The sequence below is a fragment of the Pseudochaenichthys georgianus genome, chromosome 19, assembly GCF_902827115.2.
Source record: "Pseudochaenichthys georgianus chromosome 19, fPseGeo1.2, whole genome shotgun sequence".
Taxonomy (NCBI): Eukaryota; Metazoa; Chordata; class Actinopteri; order Perciformes; family Channichthyidae; genus Pseudochaenichthys; species Pseudochaenichthys georgianus.
Genome location: NC_047521.1, coordinates 21,700,218 through 21,722,602, shown reverse-complemented (window position 1 = coordinate 21,722,602; position 22,385 = coordinate 21,700,218). Strand labels below are relative to the sequence as shown.

At 41.2% G+C, this 22,385-nt stretch overlaps 1 protein-coding gene across 1 annotated transcript; it reads left to right on the top strand.

Annotated features, from left to right (window-relative positions):
* The first annotated feature begins 3,908 nt into the window (after nt 1-3,908).
* Nucleotides 3,909-17,547, top strand: LOC117465192 (alpha-1,6-mannosylglycoprotein 6-beta-N-acetylglucosaminyltransferase B-like). The gene is made up of 17 exons (XM_034108122.1): nt 3,909-3,934; nt 5,262-5,377; nt 9,596-9,725; nt 9,815-9,954; nt 12,028-12,092; nt 12,280-12,453; nt 12,760-12,927; nt 13,339-13,508; nt 13,598-13,729; nt 14,053-14,186; nt 15,398-15,537; nt 15,706-15,861; nt 15,944-16,090; nt 16,180-16,296; nt 16,415-16,489; nt 16,699-16,859; nt 17,135-17,547. The coding sequence occupies exons 1-17, from the start codon at nt 3,909-3,911 to the stop codon at nt 17,334-17,336; spliced, it is 2,253 nt and encodes a 750-aa protein (XP_033964013.1). The 3' UTR covers nt 17,337-17,547.
* Nucleotides 17,548-22,385: the final 4,838 nt, after the last annotated feature.

Sequence of the window (22,385 nt, the reverse complement as noted above, 5' to 3'; positions counted from 1 at the left end):
CTGATTATTACAGACACATGCATTTCCTAACATTCGGTCTATATGCTGTAAAATGTATTATCTGTTCGATTTATACACGGCATCTATTGCACGTCTGTCCGTCCTGGGAGAGGGATCCCTCCTCTGTTGCTCTCCCTGAGGTTTCTCCCATGTTCCCCTTTAAACTGTGGGTTTTTCTCTGGAAGTTTTTCCTTGTACGATGTGAGGGTCTAAGGACAGAGGGTGTCATTTTCTCATACTGATATTCTGTACAAACTGTGCTGTTGTATTTGTTGTAAAGTGTCCTTATTGTAAAGTATTTTTACTGTATGTACAGCACTTTGGCTCGACCAAAAATCGTTTTAAAAATCTGCTATATGAATAAAACTTGATTTGATAATCTATCAGCTTGAGCCAAAGATTTAGCATAATTTAGATTGAAGCTTTTTCCCAACCTACAGTAACACAAACATATCTCACAATATTGCACAGTATTCTTCATTTTAATTATTGTGTTACGTTGAAGAGCCTCTCCCCATAGCTACCATCAACCACTCTAAACAGCCAACTGACTCTTCAGGCCATAAAGTGTGTTGGAATGAAAATAACAAGCATGTCACATGATTATGATAACAATCATAAAGTAATTGTGTGTGTGTGTGTGTGTGTGTGTGTGTGTGTGTGTGTGTGTGTGTGTGTGTGTGTGTGTGTGTGTGTGTGTGTGTGTGAAAAAGAGAAATAGACAGATGGGTGTAAGCCAGTAAGCCTTTAGGTCGCTTACAAAGGTTTATGCTCATCAAATCTTTCCGCTCACACACGCTGCGTGACATCACTCCAGTAACTCCACCCATCCTGGTATCTCACACACACACACACACACACACACACACACACACACACACACACACACACACACACACACACACACACACACACACACACACACACACACACACACACACACACACACACACACACACACACACAATTGTGCACACATGCATATAGGTTAGGTGGTGCACACCGACCTGTTTATACACACACACGCGGTTTTGTGTATGAGAAAGAATAAGGATGAACACAACTCAAGCAGGATGTTACACAATTTGAGTGTTGTATGTCTTGTAATAATGGACCAAGAGTCTCTTTAAATAAAGATGATGATGATGATGATGATGATGATGATGATGATGATGATGATGAATACATTGGACTATGTACAATACAATTAACGGTATAATAGGTAACATTTCCACATTAAGATGTCTAAAGACAATTAAATTATATATAGACAGTATATGTATATGTGCGTTGCCATTATTTGGTCACCTGTAATGGCATCGTATCTCCTTGGCAAATGCCTAGTTGTGTTTGTCTGTCATTAAATGAATTTAAATCTAGTTTTAAGTTAAAAAAGAAAAGATGTAGTAATTGATTATTTTATTCCTTAAAAATAATACAAATATATTTAATAATTAAAAGAAGTCTTTAGTTGAAGCACTCAAAGTCATAGGTACTTCTTCATACACCTATACAAGGCTTATAAAATGAGTTTAATTGCAGTTTAATGACTTCATGTAGCCTCAGCAGGTTAACCTCAACTCACACACAGGAGATGTTGCTGTCAGCCAATCAGGATTCAATATTGTAGCTGCGTACTTGTTTATTGGGGTTAAATTAGAGCACTTCTTGGTAGCATCATGTCAGCTGATTGAATGACGTGTGTGTGCTATCAATCTGTATCCAAAAGGGATGTTGTTAATTAGATTAAGTGGTGTGGAAACTTTTGGCGTGCTGTATGGCACTGTGATCTGAGGTCCTCCTAATTACTGTTGCACGTTGGTTCTCATGATCTCCCTTTTCAGAAGCAAATAGATCACGATGCATTACATTACATTACATTACATTTAGCTGACGCTTTTATCCAAAGCGACTTACAATAAGTACATTCGACCAGGAAGACACAACCTTGAAGAAAACAGAATCATATAAGTACATCAGGTGTCATAGAGCCAAGCATTTCAAGTGCTACTCAACTGGCTATAGATAAGCCAGTCCTTTATTAGTATATAAGTGCTCTGTTAGCAGTTCTTTGTTAGTCATTCTATCGCTCGAAGTGGAGTCAAAAGAGATGAGTTTTCAGTCTGCGCCGGAAGGTGTGTAAGCTTTCTGCTGTCCTGATGTCAATGGGGAGCTCAGTCCACCATTTTGGAGCCAGGATAGCAAACCCACGTGTTTTTGCTGATGGGAACTTGGGTCCCCCTCGCAGCGAGGGTGCAGCGAGCCGTTTGGCTGATGCAGAGCGTAGTGCACGCGCTGGGGTGTACGGTTTAACCATATCCTGGATGTAGGAAGGGCCAGATCCATTCGCAGCATGGTACGCAAGTACCAGTGTCTTGAAGTGGATTCTAGCAGTTACCGGAAGCCAGTGGAGGGAGCGGAGGAGTGGAGTGGTGTGGGAACATTTAGGAAGGTTGAAGACCAGACGAGCCGCTGCATTCTGGATGAGCTGCAGAGGTCGGATGGCACATGCAGGTAGACCAGCCATGGTCTACTTTGCTTTGATTTGAGTAACCAGAGTTGTATTTTTTCAGTGCTTCAAGAAAGCTTTGTGGTTAAGCTGTATTTCCTTTGCTAATGAAGAATTCCAGCAGTTTCTGGTCTGCAAAAACACCTCGGCACTTTGGCGCCCTCCTCAGGTACCTGGGAGACTTGCTCCAATGTAAGTGCATTGTCATCAAAAGTGGAAGCTTCATAGTTTTGCATGATTTAAAAAAACAAGAATTGTGACTGATAATAAAATATTCTGGCGCAGTAAAACCTACTTGTCATTCAAAGAGGTGAAAGCCTCTCAGTTTCTCTTGCATACATTTCAATTCAAGCACTTAAAACAAGAATAAACCCCCCATAGTAATAAATGACTCCCTAATTAAAATATTTGACAACTGTGATATATCACAGTAAGTCAGAATTACAGCTTAACTTAATTTTCGATTAAGTTTCCATTGGGTAATTTCTTGGGTCTATTATTATGTTTACCATTACATTTGTACTGTCTGTTGTCTCTTTTGTGCCGTTCAGTGGCAAAGGTTTGAACCATTTGAGCTATTTAAATCTGCTCCCTGCTTGAGTATCAATTCAACGGCCGAGGCTTAAGTCTAGCCGGCGGGACTGAAAGAAACTGTGTCACCCAATGGCGTGGGCTCCATTGTATCTAAAAGGCCTGAGCAGCACTCTGGGTATTGTTTCTTTTAAAGGGGAGTCAGGTTACCCTGGCAACGGCAGGATGCCTACCCATAGGCCGTGAGACAGAGAAAAGGCACGGCCAGAGAAGGAGGGAAAGAAAAGCGAAAAGAGACAACAAAAAAGAGGCAAGATACTTCCCAGCCCAGACTTTATTTGCTTTTTTTCAGTTTGTGTGTTTTGAGAAAGGGCTGGATGGCTGCAAGTGGGTTGGGACGGAGACCCAAGGAGGTGAGAATGTGTGTGTGTGTCTTTTTGTGTGTGTGTGTGTGTGTGTCCTGTGCTGGTTTGTTTTGTGCGCCAAGCTATTGCCATCTCTCTATCTGCCATACATTGACACTGAGAGCAAATTTGGTTTTGTTGAGGTTCAGTATTACTGTCAGTCTAATGAACTTGTTTTACACACTCTGGCTGAAAAGGCTTTCATGGCCAGTCATGCTGGCAATAGCATTCCTTGAAATCTATTTATTCCTTCAGACATTATTGCAATTCATGTGGAAAGTGTGACCATTCATTTGCAATTTAAAAAGAACTTCCTTTGGTGCTTAAAGCCAACCCAACTAGAGGCAATGTACTTGTGTAACAATAGAGCAATTGTGTCACAATCACTGAGTATTTTGACCTTACAGGAGTTTGCAATGTCCTTGTTTTGACAGTGAGATCCAGCATCCTGTAAACAGAGGGCCATGCATGTTGCACTGCGGCCTCGCAGGTAAGCCTTTGTCATTGGATCAGCGGCCAGGAAGTAGTACACATGTTTAGAGTGACTGATCCGTGTCCCATCCAAACCTTTCCCTGCAGCTTGCACTGACACTTAGCTTTATTTAGCCTATTTAAAAAAATACAAATGTCATTCTCATTTTGAAAGCTTTGTAAACCGTTGCACATGAGGACATGATTATATTCGTTATCACCTGCTTAACTTCCCAAGCATGTGACCTCACAAAAAAAAGTAAAAACATGATTTCCTGTGAGATGATGTTGTGATGAGTGCTCTGACAACTTTGATGAAATGCAGACAGATACATTGAAATGGAAATAATTGGTTTGGATCTGAATCTGGAGCTTTATAGGCTCTAGGAGATACTTGAATGTTTTAGTGCTCGTTCTGACCTTGGCCACACCGTGTTTCTTTGGTTGAGGGTTGGTGGTTTTACTGGCCTGATGAAAGCGAGAGCAAAGTGACGGCTCTCTCTGCCCCAGTTACACTGAAGCAGGGAGCAGACGCATGCTATAACGTCCCATCACGCTTCAGATATTTGTTTTGACACACCAGGGTCCTCACATGGAGTCATGGAAAAACTCAGTTCCCCACATTCTCAATGTATTTGGCAAAAGGCAATGTCAGGCTGTCAGATTTTATTATATCAGATCAGCTCTTAAAGTCAAATATATGATGTTTAAAGGAGATTTATCAAGTTGGTTATGACACATATTATCAGAAGGTGGTCTTTTATGTCATCTCCAATTTGTGGCCAATAAACATAAGAAAATAAAATGATGGAGTTGTTTAACTCTACTGAAAATCCTTAATTTTTTTTATTTAAATAAATACGATGCAAAAGATTGGGCACTTCGGAAGAATGTAGATTAACTAATTTAATAACAAATAAATAAATCCACATATTAAGACAGTTGTTAAACCTTCATTTTGGATGTTTTGAAAAATGAGCTGTAAGCAGACAACTTAAATGTTAAAAAATAGTTGATCATTGATTGAAACTTAAAGTAAAAAGAAATGAGCAGATAGTTCAAAAAAGCAGGGAATTAAATGTAATGGATGAAAAGTTGAGTTAGCTAAAAGTTACATAAATAGCTATTGGATATATGGTCGGAATGGCTAGCTTAAAGTACAAAATGAATGGATACATATTTGAAATTATTAGCGTGATTACAACAAAAAATTACAAAATCCAGTTATAAATTGTGCGAAACATGGAGTACTTACGTTTGTCAGAAGCTATGGGGAGCCACTGCTGTGCTGTATGCTGTCTGCTGCAGCATGTGACGTGATTTATCTGTGTTTTGTTTCCCTCTAGTGGATGCCTGGTGCTCTGTCTGTGCCTCTCTGCCTTCACCCTGCTGCTGCAGAGCCTCTGGGTGCCTGCAGAGATAACCAGTGAGGAACCTGCAGGGAGGTCACCGGAGGAACAAGGTAACACACACACACACACACACACACACACACACACACACACACACACACACACACACACACACACACACACACACACACACACACACACACACACACACACACACACACACACACACACACACACACACACACACACACACACACACACACACACACACACACACACACACACACACACACACACACACACACACACACACACACACACACACACACACACACACACACACACACACACAGTTTAGGTTTAAAGATGGATTAAGCTAGAAATATCATATTGCACCAAAGCCATGGAGTTGGAGCAGCACTGATAATGAATAATAAACACATTGCATATCCTGTGTGATATCTGTACACTAAACATTGATTTGGGAAATAGAGCAGCCGTATGCATATTTTGAAGAGATTTACTGTATTTGCAGTGGATAAGAGCTGATCAAACTATATTTGCAGTGTTGGATGAAGCTTTGTACACAATCCGCGGAGGGTCCTCTCATGTGTGTGACAGTTGTGGGTTGCGGTCAAAAAACTCCTGTCCAACAATTGTCTGGCTAAACTGTTTCCCCTAAAGGAGGGACTATAAGGGGGCAGGAGACAAGCTTTGTTCCTGGTTTACAAGGAAGAGACACATGTTGTCAACAATCTCCTGCAGAGTAGGTTTTTCTGTCAAATTAGCATTCTGAGGATAACATTAGCATATTCTGGAGCCAAAACTCCTCCAGGCTTCTTGAACAAGTTATTTTTAAACATGATGAGGAGCATTTTGGAAAAAACATGCAGCAAGATCCACTCTGGCTGAGGAGATCTCATTAATGTTCAATGGTCTATTTGTTACTTTTGTCAGGAATCTTGATTTAGGCCCTTACTTGAGAGTCTTTGCACAATTTAAATATTTTCTTTTTCACTTCAATTTAGATGGCTGGCTGAATACTGACATATAAACCATTGTATGGATGTTGTTAAATGCATCCATGGTTTTCTTTGTGTCAAAGACTTAGATCAGATATATCAATTGTATCACATTGAAAGGACTTTTTATCCAAACATCCTGATCCTTTTCTTCTCAAATTGTAGAAACATTGTTTTTAGCTGACTTTACATTACATTACATTACATTGCATTTAGCTGACGCTTTTATCCAAAAGCGACTTACAATAAGTGCGTTCGACCAACAAAATACAAACTTGAAGAAAACAGAATCATATAAGTACATCAGGTTTCATAGAGCAAAAACATTTCAAGTGCTACTCAACTTCAGTAGCACGGAGAGACACAAAACCTTCCAGTTATATTCCTATCAGTATTATGAAGGCTTTTACAGAAGGGTTTGTTCATATATCATTCATAGCCTGAATTATACAACATTGTATACCTAAAACATGGTGAGGGCTGTTGACAGTATTTTCTGATTTATGGAGTGATAAAAAGAGATATCCAATATCCCTGCTGTAAAAGCCTTACATGCTAATATGATTACAAAATGAAACAAGAATTTTGAACCTGGCTTTATCCAAAGTTCAGATTTCGATTCCTGAAATGTGTTAAAATATGGGCATATTTAATGAGATAATGGTTAATTTGCATATTTAAACATGCTATTTCAGAAAACTTGTAATACAAAAAACAATTGCCTTATTGTAAGTAATTAACTGGATACATTTCTAGCTGATACTTTTAAGTTAAAAAAATTACCCTATTCACCTGGGGTGTCTCGCCTTAATTGGTGTGCTTGCTTCAGGAAAAAAGGATGCTGTCCGAAAGTAGAGTTTCACCCACATTTCAGGTTTCAAGTTCCCTTAATTGTCATGTCCACAACATACAGATACGCAGTTGGTAAGGAATATCATAGATTTCAGACTCCCTCCAACACAAACAAATATGTATAAAAAGAAAAACACACAAGTAAATATTGGAAACATAAAAAGGAGCTTTACACACATCTACTCACAGCCTCCCACACACATTGTTTTATAAGCTACTAATACCTTTATACGTTTTTAAATGATGTGATCATATATTTATCTCACACAACTGGCATTAAGTTGTTACAGGATCTCGCCTCTTCTCCCCCATTCATCTTTCATTACGTCTGTGCCCATAGGGTCCCGGTGCGTTTAAGAAGTGATATGCTGAGAGTCAGCTGAGCAAACAGAGACAAAGTGACATCACCAGTCTGGTGGATTTTACTGTGTATCACAAGTTAAAGCTCAATCCCCAAGGAAACCCAAACTCTAACCTCAAATCAACCCTAACATCACCAGCAACCCCCCAAATATAACACTCAATGTTCCTCATTCACTGCCAACGTAAGTCTTTTAACAGTCCTCCTTGCCTCATATAAATATTTCAATCAAGCCACCCTTGATCTGCCATCTCATATGGTTTATTTAAGACCCTCCGGCAGGCCTTAAAATGCACATTCACTGTTTTTAGTGTTATGTCTGGTAACAGAGTAGAAGGCTGGCAACTAGCTATGTCGCTAACAGAACACTAACACTAGATGGCATATCAGAGCTAAACCAAGACAAACAAGAGCTACTGTCAACTTTTAATTTAACATTGCTTGTTGAATTAGTTACAATGAGTAGAAACAACAGGTGGGTTATCTGTTATGGCCTTGGAAAACCGTATGCTTTGCGAATGAGTCTTGTAAAATTTGGAAGCCCTTGTCTCTGAATGCACCTTAGATGCAAGTGAGATATTTTTTGTCATGGATAATCTTTTTTGCCATGGAAAAAAAGTCTTGGCAGGTGAGTGTTTAATTTGTTATACTCACAACAACAGGCTTAAAGGTCACCTATTATGCAAAATCCACTTGTTCATGTCTTTTCTACATCAACATGTGTGTCCCCCCCTCTGTGTAAAGAGATTCTGAAAGTTTCAGGAAAAAATATTCACTCACTTTTTGTACTGATCCATTTAAATAAAAACCTGAAAATGAGCTGATCAGATTTTGGCCACTTTGATGTCATAACGATGTGTTGGCTTGAGTAACCATTAGCCAATCACCAACCAAGGTACCCCCCCCACCGTATCACCTGAATCTCCTCCTCGAGCACCATTGTGTTCTTTTTAACCAGATATCTCTCAGGGGGGCGTGGGGAGGGGCTCCTTATTTTCATCTAAAGTAACAGACAGAGAATCAGCACTTTTGAAACAGGGCTGAAACAGAGGGGATTATGGGATGCTGCAATGCATGATCTGTTTGGTATATCTGAGACCTGTAATATATTGATGAAAAACAGTATAATAGAGGACCTTTAACTTCAACACTACATTGTGTTCTGCATGAAGTAAAGCTAATATATAGGAAGGAACTTATTTATTTTTTACCTAGTCCTATGTGATAAACACACACAAAAATAGAACAGAAAACAAAGATCAGTCTTGGAAAATGTATCCCCACAATTGTTATTGCTTGAGGCAAAAATAGTTCATCTGAATGAAAAAAATACTTATTTCTCTCACATTAAGTTACTTTATCATTTATTATAGCAAATATTGTCTTATTTTCCTTGTAAAATATTGGACACTACTTCAGGGCAAGGAAAACTGAACTGCTTACGTCTCAGTTCTGCTTCGAGGTAATTCCCACTGACAAGGGGCTGCAAAGAGATGTCGCATCATTTTAAGGGTGCACAAACCCTTAGGTACATCTATGTAAATGTGCTGTTAGTGAATAGGAGGCCAGCTATTTTAGCTCAAGCTTTCAACCATCTATTTCTATGGTAACATTCACAAAAACAAATGCATACTGTATGAGTTTGTCTCTGTGTGTGTGTGTGTGTGTGTGTGTGTGTGTGTGTGTGTGTGTGTGTGTGTGTGTGTGTGTGTGTGTGTGTGTGTGTGTGTGTGTGTGTGTGTGTGTGTGTGTGTGTGTGGGCTGTCTCTAAAACCACAAAGCAACATGAGATGACCATAAAGCTCCAGTTCAAATTTCATTAAAAAGTTCTTAAACACAATTCCCTATATGTGACTATATGCCATTACCCCCTGCATGGAACATGGAAAAAACACATAACCATAATTGCTGTGTGGTTTCTCAGCAGATCAGGCTAAGAAAACGGCATTACATAACCCTGCTGTTTAATTATCCTCAGAACACGAGTTGCCATGACATAATACACAGTATTACTGCTTAAACATTATGATAGGGGGTTACATTCGATACTGTACATACATGACAGGCCATGTTGTATGTACTTTATATCACAGGTCATCGCGGTCTTGGTTTTCGCCGCCTCGCTCTCCGTTTGGAGGCTCTGAGTACTCAGGTGCAGCGGCTGAGCAGAGAGAGGGATGTCCCCCAGCTGACCAAAGATGATCTCAGCCTGTTACTGCAGAGGTATTCAACAACATCTGCAGCCTATACACAGATAATAAAGCTTATAGTGTTTGTGTAGTAGTGTGACTACATGTGGGTTTGTTTTCCAGCTTTAGAAAAGACCAATTAGGCTTAGCCCGCTTGATGGAGAAGGAGCTGAAGAGAGTCTCTATGAGGCTGGAGCAGCTCAGCCGTCACCAGCACCACCAGCCCAACACACCACCCCCACCTGAAGCCCTTATACACACAGGTAAAGCTCAGCACAGAACCTTATCAAATTATAATTATTTTTTTCCTGTACGTTTTTTTTGATTGTGACTAATGTCTGCACACATAGCCTTGATGTTGAAAGACACCCTTAGTTGCTTTCCATGACTTGCTATACTTGTACATTACAGACTGTACTATAGATTACTAAACTGTAACTTCTACAATAATTACAATCTAACCTATGTCACCTCATTATGTTAATTTATAATACATTTTTGCAGAAAGAACCATTATATCTCCCGCTGTCCAAACACACTGAGGCTATTATATTACATATAAGTGTGTTACGTAACCAATCATCAAAATACTAACTGGACAATTGTGGCGTGGCATACTCATATGTGCCATATATTACAAGTCTTTCAAAACAAAGCCAAACAATACATATTCGCTCAAACAACACCCTATATGCAAAACATACATTTTCTACAGTGTCAGAGATGCTTTGAACAAATATTTTCAATTAGAAAAATCTACATTTTAATCAAAATGCAAGAACGGAGGGTGCTAAAAGGATCAGACAGGCAAAGGGTCTGCTTCTAGGACACATACTTTTCTCTGTATGTATGAAGAGTTCAGGAGACAGTTTTGTATCCAACTGTTTAGTTTGGATTTGTCATGTCTTGATTGTCATGTCCAAATAATTAGATTTGAGCAGATATGGAGGATCCATGTGGTTTAAATAAGCCTGACTTGGTCCAAGGAGTGAGATTTAGACTTAGAAAGCAAGCGTTCAACTTTCCACAAATATAGCCAAATGTAGCTTTTATGATATGGTGTTGCCCGATCTAAATTAGAGACTTAAGGGTTAATTCCAGCTATAATATGCTTTAACATAACACCAAATATATACACTCTCCCCTCCCTGCATGTTGGCAGCTTTAGTAATTGCAAGCTATTCCGTGGTTTACTGCGCTGGTAGCGTGATACTCAGAGCCAAATGCACGGTTCATAGCCTCAATGGAGGGTTAACCACACAGTGAAATTAACAAGCTGTGATAATGGAGGGTGTGAATGGGGGGGTTATAGGGCAGTGGGTGCAGGTGGTTATGGGGGATGAAGTCCTTGAATAGAAGTTTAACAAGTCCCACAGAGCCAGTGTCGATCAACTGGCCGTGGGGAGAAGAAAAAAAAGTTTACATCTACACTACGACCCTCCGGAGAGGTGTCAGGTGAGAGCCGGGTTACGCACCCTGGTTGGCATGCGAGGGGAAGTGTGCGTGTGTGTGTGTGTGTGTGTGTGTGTGTGTGTGTGTGTGGGTTTGAGAGTCTACATGCTTACATCCTTTCCCCTAAAAAGGTAACTCATAAGGGCCACACAGACACCATGCCGTGCAAATGAGGGAACACACTTGTCGACATGCACACACACGCCACCCGCATGCACACAAACACACGCTTCCCCATCATCAGTCTTTCCCCCCCCCTTACCCTCCACCTCTCACATTACCTCACACCCATAAAATAGGACCAAATTACCCAGGAGTCCTTTCACCAACTTGTCTACTCGTACTCTTGTTTTTGCAGAGCGAGCACTTTTTCATACAGCCTATCACTGTTTTTAGGCTTTCACACCTCGGCTGTGCCTCCGAGTTTTCTTATCTTTTTTTTCGGTTTTACTACGTTGTTTTACAAAGTTAAGGACTGTGTATTTTGGCCTTGGCTGGCATTGTAAAAGGTTATGTTTGGTAGGAGGCAGGTTGGTCAGGTGTGTGTGAGCGTGTGTGTTCATTCCAGTTGATTGACATTGGCTAGAGATGGTGGGGGGCTTACGGGAAAGGGCCTCTGAGAACACACTGCCTCTACTCTCATGCCTCTTACATGCATGGCAGCACTATACGTCGTGCTGTGTGATGGCTGCTATTCACTGTGAACATTTCTGTATAGAGGTTGTATATCAAAGTTATTATCCACTGTTCTTCATTACCCACGTTTATTCAACTCCACAATGTGCTTTCTGTTACTAAAGCCAGGATGATGGAATAATGATGCATTGAAAATGAAAAACTGAACAGAAACACCGTGTGTGTGACGGCTAATATCTCACCCGTAGGGCCCAAGGAGAAGTGTGAGGTGCCAACGGATCGTGCATATCCGGTGTGTGCGGAGAAAGTGGAGGTAAGAAAGTGTGGTAGCATGAACTTAATGGCTCTGTGTGTGCACTGTTAAAGTCGTATTGAAGTGTTTCATATTTAGTCCCCAGTATATGAGCTGGATTTGAAAATAATGGGTAGATGTAAATATTGTATGGTGTTAAAAGTGTGCCTTGTTATTTTGGCTGATTTAACATCCGTCTCTCTGTCAGTTCCTGCGGGCCCGATGGCAGTCAGACCCCTGTTATGCCTTTTATGGGGTGGATGGCACCACCTGTTCCATATTGACATACCTCAGCCAAATAGAAGACTTTTGTCCCCCTCGTCTTGGAAGAAACCACTCTGCGCTTCCATGGCACCAGGAAAATCACTCCTATACAAAGAAGGTAAAACCACAGCGTGTTTATGCAACTGTACAATTCATGTAGAATAAGGAAAGACACTATGGGCTAAAATTGTTGATTTTCTCACGCTTTAGTCAATTTTGAGATTACGGGCTATGTGGCTTTTAAAACATTTCTTTCCATACATTTCTTTGCCTTATTGTACCTATTGTATCATACCTACACTACCAACTAGCGTCTCCTCTCATTTTTCTCCACTGAAAAACTAAAACACTACTACTACTATTATTTCTAAGAGATGTACACACTTTGCAGTACCTCACCGTTCTACACTATGATTGCACACAGGCTGAGATACGTACAACTCTGAGCCCGCTGCATGCGGCCATCAGGAACAACAGCGGCCCTGCCGTAACCTTCATCCGGTCCAGAGTGGAGAGGATGTCTGAGCGATGGAAACAGGCTGCTGTGAGGATGAGACAGAGCAGCAACCAGACTGACTCCACCCAGATGAAGGTATAACCTGCAAGACATTACCACAACATATGTTTAGCGTCTGTGCTCAAAATGTGTAAAAGCCTTGTGTGTAGATGCTGATTTCTAATAAAATGTACTTTTCACACTTAGTTGAAACTCACTTCACGTCAATATAGTAAGAAGTGGTTACCCTTTCTTCCACTTGACTGTTTTTTTAGGGGGTATTTCCAAATATTGAATTACAGCAAAATACATAAGAATACAATAAATAGTTTGGAGGACAAGAATGTCTTATGAAATGAGCTATTAGATATCAATAGTCATGCTTAAAAAAGAAAAAGGATGAAAACATGCAAACCTACAAGTAGTATTACAAGCATAATTAACGAAACAATTTATCTTTACAAGTTTATGTTGGCACTAAAAAGGCCCTTACCTCCCATCCTCCAGGTGTTGCTTTATCCCGGGGCCCTGGCGGGGAGTGCTGGCCAGCGTTTCGAGGCTCTAGTGGAGAGGGGGGGTCCTCTGGGGGAGCTGGTCCAGTGGGCCGACCTCAGCGCCTCCCTGACACTCCTGGGACACAACCTAACCTTCAGCACCTCACAGCAACAACTCCACAGGTCGGCACCACTGTCATATACAAATACTTTGACAAAAAATATGATGTAGTGCTTAGCGCTGTGATGTGTGTTTATTGTGGCTGTTTCAGTCTCATCGGGGCTGCGCCAGGCCGAGGCAGTTGTCCAATCCAGAGGCCCCTGATCTTTGACCTGATCTACACTGACTACCATGGCCTCGCTCACCTTCAAGGCGCCATGGGACTGGCTTTCCTGCATTACCAGTACGGCCACCATTTTCTAAAATCAATCATGTTAATCAGTTATCTATTCTCTAAATAAAACGTCATCTTTAGTTTACAGTGGCACGGTTAGAACATGTACAATGAGCTACACATGTGTGTCAAAGTATTTGGGATAAAGACATTTAATGGTGGATAAAAAGACTTAAATAAATATCACCGCATCCTTGTAGGCCGCTGAATATATATCCTGCCAAAAGTGAAAGAGGTTACATTTGAAATTGTTAACGCAACTGTAGAAAACTGGTGTTTATCAACGTAAGAATACATTTTGTGATTTACAAATTATTTAAAATGATCTTTAGATGTCGCTTCAGAATCCTGGACTCTTTTGGCACTGAACCAGCCTTTAACCTGGGGAGTTATGCACGCAGTCATGGATATAAAACCCTGTGGGGCAGCTGGGGTCTGCAGCCCCTGCAGTACATGACCATGTTCCGTAAGTCTGCATGTGTATGTGTGTGTGAGACCACAATCAATTCAGATATGCACTACCTAATACACACATTTGCAGATTTGCAGCTCTGATCTTTCACATACACCCTTCCAAGCATCTTCACAGTGAGAGGAGGATTAATAGCTGGGGTCAAATAAACTTGGTGCCCAGACAGAGCTTTCATTCCAACACCTCTCCATGTCATCTTTCCCACCCTGCCAGAGACGGACACAAGCTGGACACACCGGGCCGAGAGCCTGAAACACTGTTTATTTGTCCTGCTGAGGCGGAGACAGGGATGGATGTCAGCTGATGGCGGGGAAGGGGCAGAAAGAGAGAAACAAAGACATGAGAAAAAAGCTTGAGAAAAGAAGGGGTGTGTTTATGCTTCTGTTTTGAAATGGAGGAGAGGAAGATAGTCAATTGGAGACAAGCAGTTGAAGCAGAACGGTAAACAGGCAGCACAAACATTGAAAGCAAAAGAAACGATTCCTTCTCAGCTTCCTGTCAAACCCCCACATACTGCGTGGGTTTGATCGTATCAGTGTGCCGACGCATGGCTCTGCTAATCTGATAGTGAGACCAGACAGGGGTTGGAGACAAGTGGGGAGAAATGGAGCTGAACAAGAACGAGGAGGAAATAATGTACGGGGGAACGAGGGGAGATTTGGCTCTTTCAACGTTGAGAAAGGAGAGAATGACTTATCCCGCACACCTCCCCAACACACACACGTTTTACAACTCAATGTGATGCTTGCACACACACCTTTGCCAGCACATTCCTAGTAAAGTAAATACTCATCTTTCACACCTTCCTTAGTGTGTCAGGTGTCAGCTGCCTGTTCAAACAGCCAGACATATGTCGACTTCTCATTTCCTTTAAGAGCTGATTTATACACTTCACAGCATGTTTTTCCTCTCGCGCAGAATTTTAATCTTAACCATTTTTAAACTGTTGTGTTTTGTTTGTAATGTTGCTGATACTCTTTCCACACTGCTGCTTAGGTTGCAAAGGCATTCATTGTTTTTAATTAGGTTTTTCTGCAAAATAAGGACACTTTTAAGACAATAACTCACAAGTAAAGTTATACTATGCTACTATTGGAAAACTGTGTGCACTAGCTAGCTTTAATTTTGTGATCGCGGTTTTAAATGTGTGCATGGGTTCAGAGTAGACGTTGAGTATAATGTCTTCTATCTGTCTGTCTGTCTAGCTCATACTCCTGATAATTCCTTCCTGGGTTTTGTGAGTGAAGAGGCAGTGAAGGATGGGAAGGAGGAAGAGCTGGAGTCAGACTCCAACAGGAAAAATAGGATAGCAGTCGTCTACGGCAAACAGGACTACATGTGGAAGGTACAATGAACAGTATGGAAAGCATCTGTATGGAGAACATCAGTTGTAAGCATGTCAGGACAAGAAGCCAGGTTCCTCACCGTTATAGTGAAGACATATTTTGTCATTTTGTACATGCTGTTGTTAAGATACTTTGTGTCCTGTATGTTATGTGTGTGTATATACCAGGGTAAATCTGAGTATGTGGAGGTGATCAGTGAAGAGCTGGAGACCCACGCAACAGTCTATCAGCCTCCAGGACTCACATCAAATCTGCCCAGCTTCATCAGAAACCACGGCCTACTGACTCAGGAACACTTCCTACGACTTCTCCGTGGAGCCAAGGTCAGATAAGAGAACATATATAAAAAGGTGAAGCAACTAAATCTGAACATTATTTGAAGGTTATCTGCTGCTTCCCTCTCAGGTGTTTGTGGGTCTTGGGTTCCCCTTTGAGGGTCCAGCTCCAATTGAGGCAATAGCTCTGGGGTGTGTCTTCCTTCAGCCCCGATTTGACCCGCCACACTCATCAGAAAACAATGACTTCTACAAAGGCAAGCCCACCACAAGACAGGTAGGTTACTCCTCAAACTCTAGATTTGAATACACATATGACACATCCAATATTTAAATCTAAAGAGAGTAATTCACTTTGGATTACAGATCTCCTCCCAGCACCCTTATGCCGAGAAATTAATCGGCAAACCCCACGTGTGGACTGTGGATGTGTCCAATAAGACTGAAGTTCGGGAGGCCGTCAGAGCCATTTTACGCACAGAGGTGGTGACCTGGAAAGAAGCAGTTTGACTGTTTACACATGTATTCAACCCCACACCTTATAATCCTATACATTTCAGTGGCAGTAGCAGGGTAAAAGGGCATGTGTATGTTTTTGCAGGTGAAGCCATTCACTCCCCGAGAGTTCACATGTGAAGGAATGCTGGAGAGGGTTCTTGATTACATTGCACACCAGGTACAGAGATGTAGCAGTGTAGGATAGACCTGTTATAATTTTTTTGGTGCTATTTTTTCCTCCATAGATTCCTGACACGGCTTAATACAAATCTGTACGATAGCTGAACTTCAAGAGACAGTTTTTGTGACATTAGAAGATGTTTTCAGAAACCATTTAGTTGTAAATTGATTCAAATGTTCAACTTTCTTCCTCTCAAATACCTCCAGGATTTTTGCAGTAAATCTCTTCCTACTTGGCCACCAGAATGTGCTCTAAGGGTGCACCTGGGTCCCCTGGGTCAGTCATGCGAAAGTGTGTGTCAACGGTCCTCCCTCGTGTGTGAGCCGGCTCTGTTTCACCACCTAAACACTCCTGCTGCATTCACCCGGTAAGGAATCTGCCCACTGTACAGGTTGGGAAAAAAGACAGTTTAATAGAAGCTAAAAGCTGAAAAATAACCAACGTAAGGGACTTTGTATGTGAGGTGACTGTAAAACACATGCAAGTGCGTTATGTCGTGCTCTATACAGCTGTTAGTCAACTTATTTTAGCATTCAGCATTGATGCTTCTCAATCAGAATATCAGACTAAATTACTAGCAACTCGATAACTAAAATGCTTTAATTACACCAATATATAATGCTTTCATTTCCCATGTTATAGACTCAAGATAGGCTGCTCCAGCACCAGACAGGAAGTCAACCACCTGTTTCCTGCCTACAGCCCTTGGGGTCAACAGTGTGGCCTTCAGCAGGATCCTCTGTTGTTCAGTTGTGCCGGCTCCGACCTCTCTCAGCGCAGACTGTGTCCCTGTAGAGCCCACCTGCCTGGACAGGTGGCACTGAGCCCTGACTGCCTCTCATGAACACTATCAAAGAACTCAGGATAAAGCAGAAAGCGAAGAGGATGATGATGATGATGATGATGATGGAGAAAGTACCAAAGAGTCATCTGCAATAAAAACTGTACAGGAAAGAACTGATCTCGACCAAAGATAGCTTGCTGTCCTGCCAATGGTTTTGGAAGCTTTGAAGTATGTTAATTGATATCAAATCGTGATTTTCTTTGTATTACTCAGGAACCAAAAAACAATTGAAAGTGTTTTTAAAGAGTTGAATGATTAAATTCAAGGCCTGGTGTCTCATGGAAAATAAAAAACCTCTTCTTTTCCTTGATCCCTAAAGCAAATAGTCTTTCAAATTAAATGAACGTAAGCTGCACAAGGAAAAAGTGTTTATTTTTAATGGATATAAGTTAGAGGTGGCCCTTATGACTCTCAAGCCATTTAATTCTCTCTAATTGCTCCAGATCTTACACAGTACAGTGCACTTCAATATTATGCTGAATAAGTATCTAATCATTCATATGCTTACAGTAATGTGTCATGGTGGTCGGCGTTGCATGGGATTACTGCTCATGTAACGCTCGATGCATTGCTGGCTGCAGATATTAGCCCGGGCCTCGGAGGAGAGCGGGTGACAGCTTAAGTGATGAGGCTCATTATCTGAGTGAATCATGGATAACCTCTGGATGCCTTTGGGAGGTCATAGCCGTATGACCATGATTATATTGTCATATAAACCATTGGTTCCCAACTGTCTTTGGCTTAGGAAACCCCCTCAGCTCTGTTTAAATCCATGCCCCCCGCCAGTAAAGGCAGAACCTCATTGTTTGTCTTTCAAACACATATTTTGCGTCATTTAGACCGGGAAAAAAGTCACCGAAGGCAGGATTAATTATGTTTTCTTGAGTTATTTTACTAGAAATTATGATTTTGCTCATAACAGATGACTCATTTTGTCCTATGTTCTTGCATTTGCTACAGTATTATTCCTTCCCCGCCTCATCATGACCCACAGATACTTAAAGCCCCTCAAGGGTATTTTGCAGGTTGATAAGAGCAAACGTGGAAACTTTACACACAGTATGATTTGGCTACATGCAAAGAGAGGTATTAAGCCTGAACGTTTCCATTTCAAAAGCCTTAAATGGTCACAGAGACTTATCCCATCATCTCTGCCTGCAAAACAGCCAGTGAAAGAAACAGATGATAACAACTAAAGGCCAAACCACAGTGTTGTAAGTGATGCGTTGCTGGATTTACACGGCACAGCTGTTAGCAAAGATGGCTCCAACAATGGCAACACCCGGTTGATGTGAGCTGTTTCTTGGAAAGCACGCACCCATGAATGTTAATTGGCAGAACAAGAGAGCTTTTCCTCCTTGGTGCACTTCATGTGACCAGAACATAATTGTCTTTCAGGGATCAGACCTCTCAGGACTGGTCGACTATGAGATTGATCAGTAAATGCCTGTGAAAACGGGGGATGAAAACAACATTTTTGATGACTTTGGTAGAATAAATTGGACCTGTCAAATGTAACTTGTGCTTAATCAGCTGATCGGTCCAAAGATGATGGAAATGAACTTGTGTTCATGTCAAAAGGCAGCTTGGATTAAAGGAAAAATAAAAGTTGCTTTTGACTCAGAGGGAAGTCTCAAGAGGGAATTTCTGGTAAGTGATGTGTCATTTCTCGATGAGTCATGTTAATTCATATCAGTTACATGTGTTATGCCATATTAAATCTGTCACTCACCTCCCAGGGGGCTGATAGCAGAGGGTTCAAACTAAGGGTTCAAAAACAGAGTAGATATGAAGCTAATGCGTACAAAGGTTTTAGTGTTCCACAACGCTGCCTACTTACCTCATGATGAATGGGACTGTATTAGAGTGCAACACTGATAAAACCCATAGAAATAATCCTTAACAAATTGTAATCTCATTAAAAAAAAGAGTCTACCCAATGCTAGCATGTATGCTTGACACTTGTTGGCTACTTAGGCACTGTGCTTTGAGCTAATTGCTAGCATGGCAACATGCTAACAGCGACAATGCTAACTTTGTATCATTTTTTACCATGTTAACTATTCTAGTTTATTATCTTAGCATGCTAACATTTGCTAACTATCAGTAAACACAATTTACAGCTGAAGTTGTTGAGAATTGAAGAATACGTGAACCTGTTGATGATTTCTAAGGTGCGGAGGTCACTAAGGTAATTGAAATGTATCCCACGAGGGACACACATCCAATGGTTGTTTAGATATGACTGTACAAAAGTGATAGACAAACAGAGAGACTGAGCCATACATACAGACTCAGAGCCAGTATGTTAAAAAAGACCGGACTCCTGCCGCATCTGCACGTTGAAATAACGATTAGAAAGTTTGAAAATAAGGGGATGATTGATGGAGGAGAAAAAAATCAAAACCCTCGAGAAACCAAGAGAGGAAACTTGAACCTGTGTCGGGATCAGCCAGACATCATGGAACGTTCACGCTCCAGCAAAGGTTCAATAATGTTTGTCCGAGTGCTTTTTAATTTTACATGAGAGACAGGAACTCCTTTGGCCACATAGGGACTCTTTGCTCCTATACCTTTCAACTGTGGAATGTGGTGCAAATCACACTTCACTGCCAAGACAAATGAGAGATCTTGTTGAAGAAAGCAATACATGGAGAGTTTCGCCGAGATTCAGACTTTCAACCTGTGTAATTTCTGTCCTTTTATACACAAATAAAGATGTATTTGTTAGAAACCGCATGCTATAGTGAAGTAAGATCACTTTATTTCAGATTGTTATGTTGTTTAACAAACATCAACAACTTAATCACAACAAGTGATGGATGAAAAAGGACGACAAATTCACTTTTTCTTTTGAAATACTGCTTTTTAGTTAATTCGAGATCCTTGACAGTAGCTGGTTAGTTCTTAGAAAAAGAGAAACATTTTGTTTAGATTAAAAACAATCTATATAAAAGATAGTGTTTCAAAAAGGATCAAAACATAGTAGTAGTAAAATGTACGTTTTTTTAAACAATGGCCGTTTGCACATACTGATTTGTTCACCTCTGTAAATACTCGTAATTCTGAAATGGCCTGAAACAATTAACTTTTAATTAATTAATTTATAACCCATATACTATAATAGCCCAGTCCTGATGAACCGCTGCCTCTTTGCTTCTCCAGCTTTGTTGATTTGCAACAGCAGGTTGTTCCCTAAAGGGGGCAGTGTGGTCAAGCTAAACCAGCTAGCATTACTCACAGCCTACCAGTTAAAACCTCAGCAACCTGCTAAGGAAATGTAACATGAAAACAGAGAAACATAAAAAGCGCCCGAGTGATTTTTTTTTGTGCACAGAAGAAAGAGTTCAGAAGTTCTGTAGATATAAGACACTGTATTTAAGACACAACGTATTTTCTACAGGTAGCTCCTAGTGTAGTCCAACTATCACACTTGCAAAAAGGGGGAAAGATGGCAGGAGAGCGGCTTAACTGCCATAAGAAAGCAGCTGCTTGTATTGAAACCTTCTTATTGGCGTGCCAAGATTACACTTAAAAACAACAACCCTCCTCCCTGGAAGCCAATAAAATGCCGACAACAAACACTTGGCTTGCCTACAGCGCTGTTAGAAGCCACAGAGGTTGGCCTTAATGATACTTTGTAACTATTACAGACTATTAAACCAAAGGAATAAAGGGGGAAACAACGGAGAGAAAAAGGGGAGAGGAGCGATTCGTTCAGAATGTTATTTTCAGGCATGATGTAGATAGCTGACTCATTGTTGGGCAACCTTGAAGAAATGCACTGTTGGTTTAGTTGTTGAAGGAAGAAAGGTCTGCCTGGACAGATAAAAAGTCCTCTGCCTGAAGTCCTGTTACATCCATCAGCAACACACTACAGTCCAGAGAGCTCATGCTTGAATGGTCAGGGCATGGCGCAGGCCTTTCCCTGATTTTCCCCAGCAAATTCATCACACCTGAGTAAATCTGAAGCAGAAGTGATCCCATCCATGTATTGTGTGCTCCTACGTGTGTGTGTGTGTGTGTGTGTGTGTGTGTGTGTGTGTGTGTGTGTGTGTGTGTGTGTGTGTGTGTGTGTGTGTGTGTGTGTGTGTGTGTGTGTGTGTGTGTGTGTGTGTGTGTGTGTGTGTGTGTGTGTGTGTGTGTGTGTGTGTGTGTGTGTGTGCGTGCATGTCCAGATAGCTGCTAATCCCATTGTCTGTATTCAACTGAAAGCATTTTATGACCTCTGGGGAACAGGAGAGGTCATCCGTGCAGACGGACATCTTAGAAACCACAAGTGATTTCTAAAGGTGTGGTAAAATTACAACACATGATGCTCTTGCATAGGCAAGAAGGAATTCTGCTAAGCAATTTTGCAAGGAAAGCTAGGTATAGGAAGTCAAATCTATTATTTTGTGCTGAAGTCCTCCTTAGTAGAAAGTAGTGAAGAAAGACAGAGCTAGCTCCAAGAAAGCCCTCGTCATCTTTCAACCTACACCTTCAAATTGCTTTCATTTTCTTGGGGCCCATAAATGGGCTCTTATTGTCACATAAATGGCTCCTTTTGGGGTGGGATTTATAGTGAGGGGTGGCAATGGGGTGTGCGGGTGGGGGTTTAACCCACCTTTTGATGTCCCCTCTGCTTAACAGGCAATGCAGACGCGCCTGCCCATATGCTGCACTGAGCCTTTGCCACACACTGCTAGCGTGTGACTCTCTCACACACAGGCACATTGAAATATATTAAACTGCTTTTCTGCTTTCATTCAGAGTCATGGGATGTAACAGCCAAGCAGGGTGGTTCGCGTTAAGCTGCGCCACTTCCTCAGCTGTAATTAAAGCCGCCCCATGCAGGGGGTCTCTAACAGTCTTGTTTTGCTACACCCCTGATCCTGACCTTATAAAAGGAGACTGCAGGGCTTTTTTTTCTTTCTTACACTGCGCAATAGGTTGAAATAATACAGTCTGGAGTTATTTCTTGGTGGTGATGTGGTTTTTCCTGTAGTTGTAATAAATGTCCCCCAAGCATGTGACAGGTAGTGACCAAATTCATCAACCAAAACAAAC

Bases quoted from the DNA above. Each gene is read 5' to 3' on its own strand.
- LOC117465192 (XM_034108122.1), top strand. From the start codon at position 3,909: ATGCATGTTGCACTGCGGCCTCGCAG. The intron at 9,726-9,814 runs GTATTCAACAAC...TTTGTTTTCCAG, and splicing joins CTCAGCCTGTTACTGCAGAG to CTTTAGAAAAGACCAATTAG. The intron at 16,490-16,698 runs GTACAGAGATGT...AAATACCTCCAG, and splicing joins TTGATTACATTGCACACCAG to GATTTTTGCAGTAAATCTCT.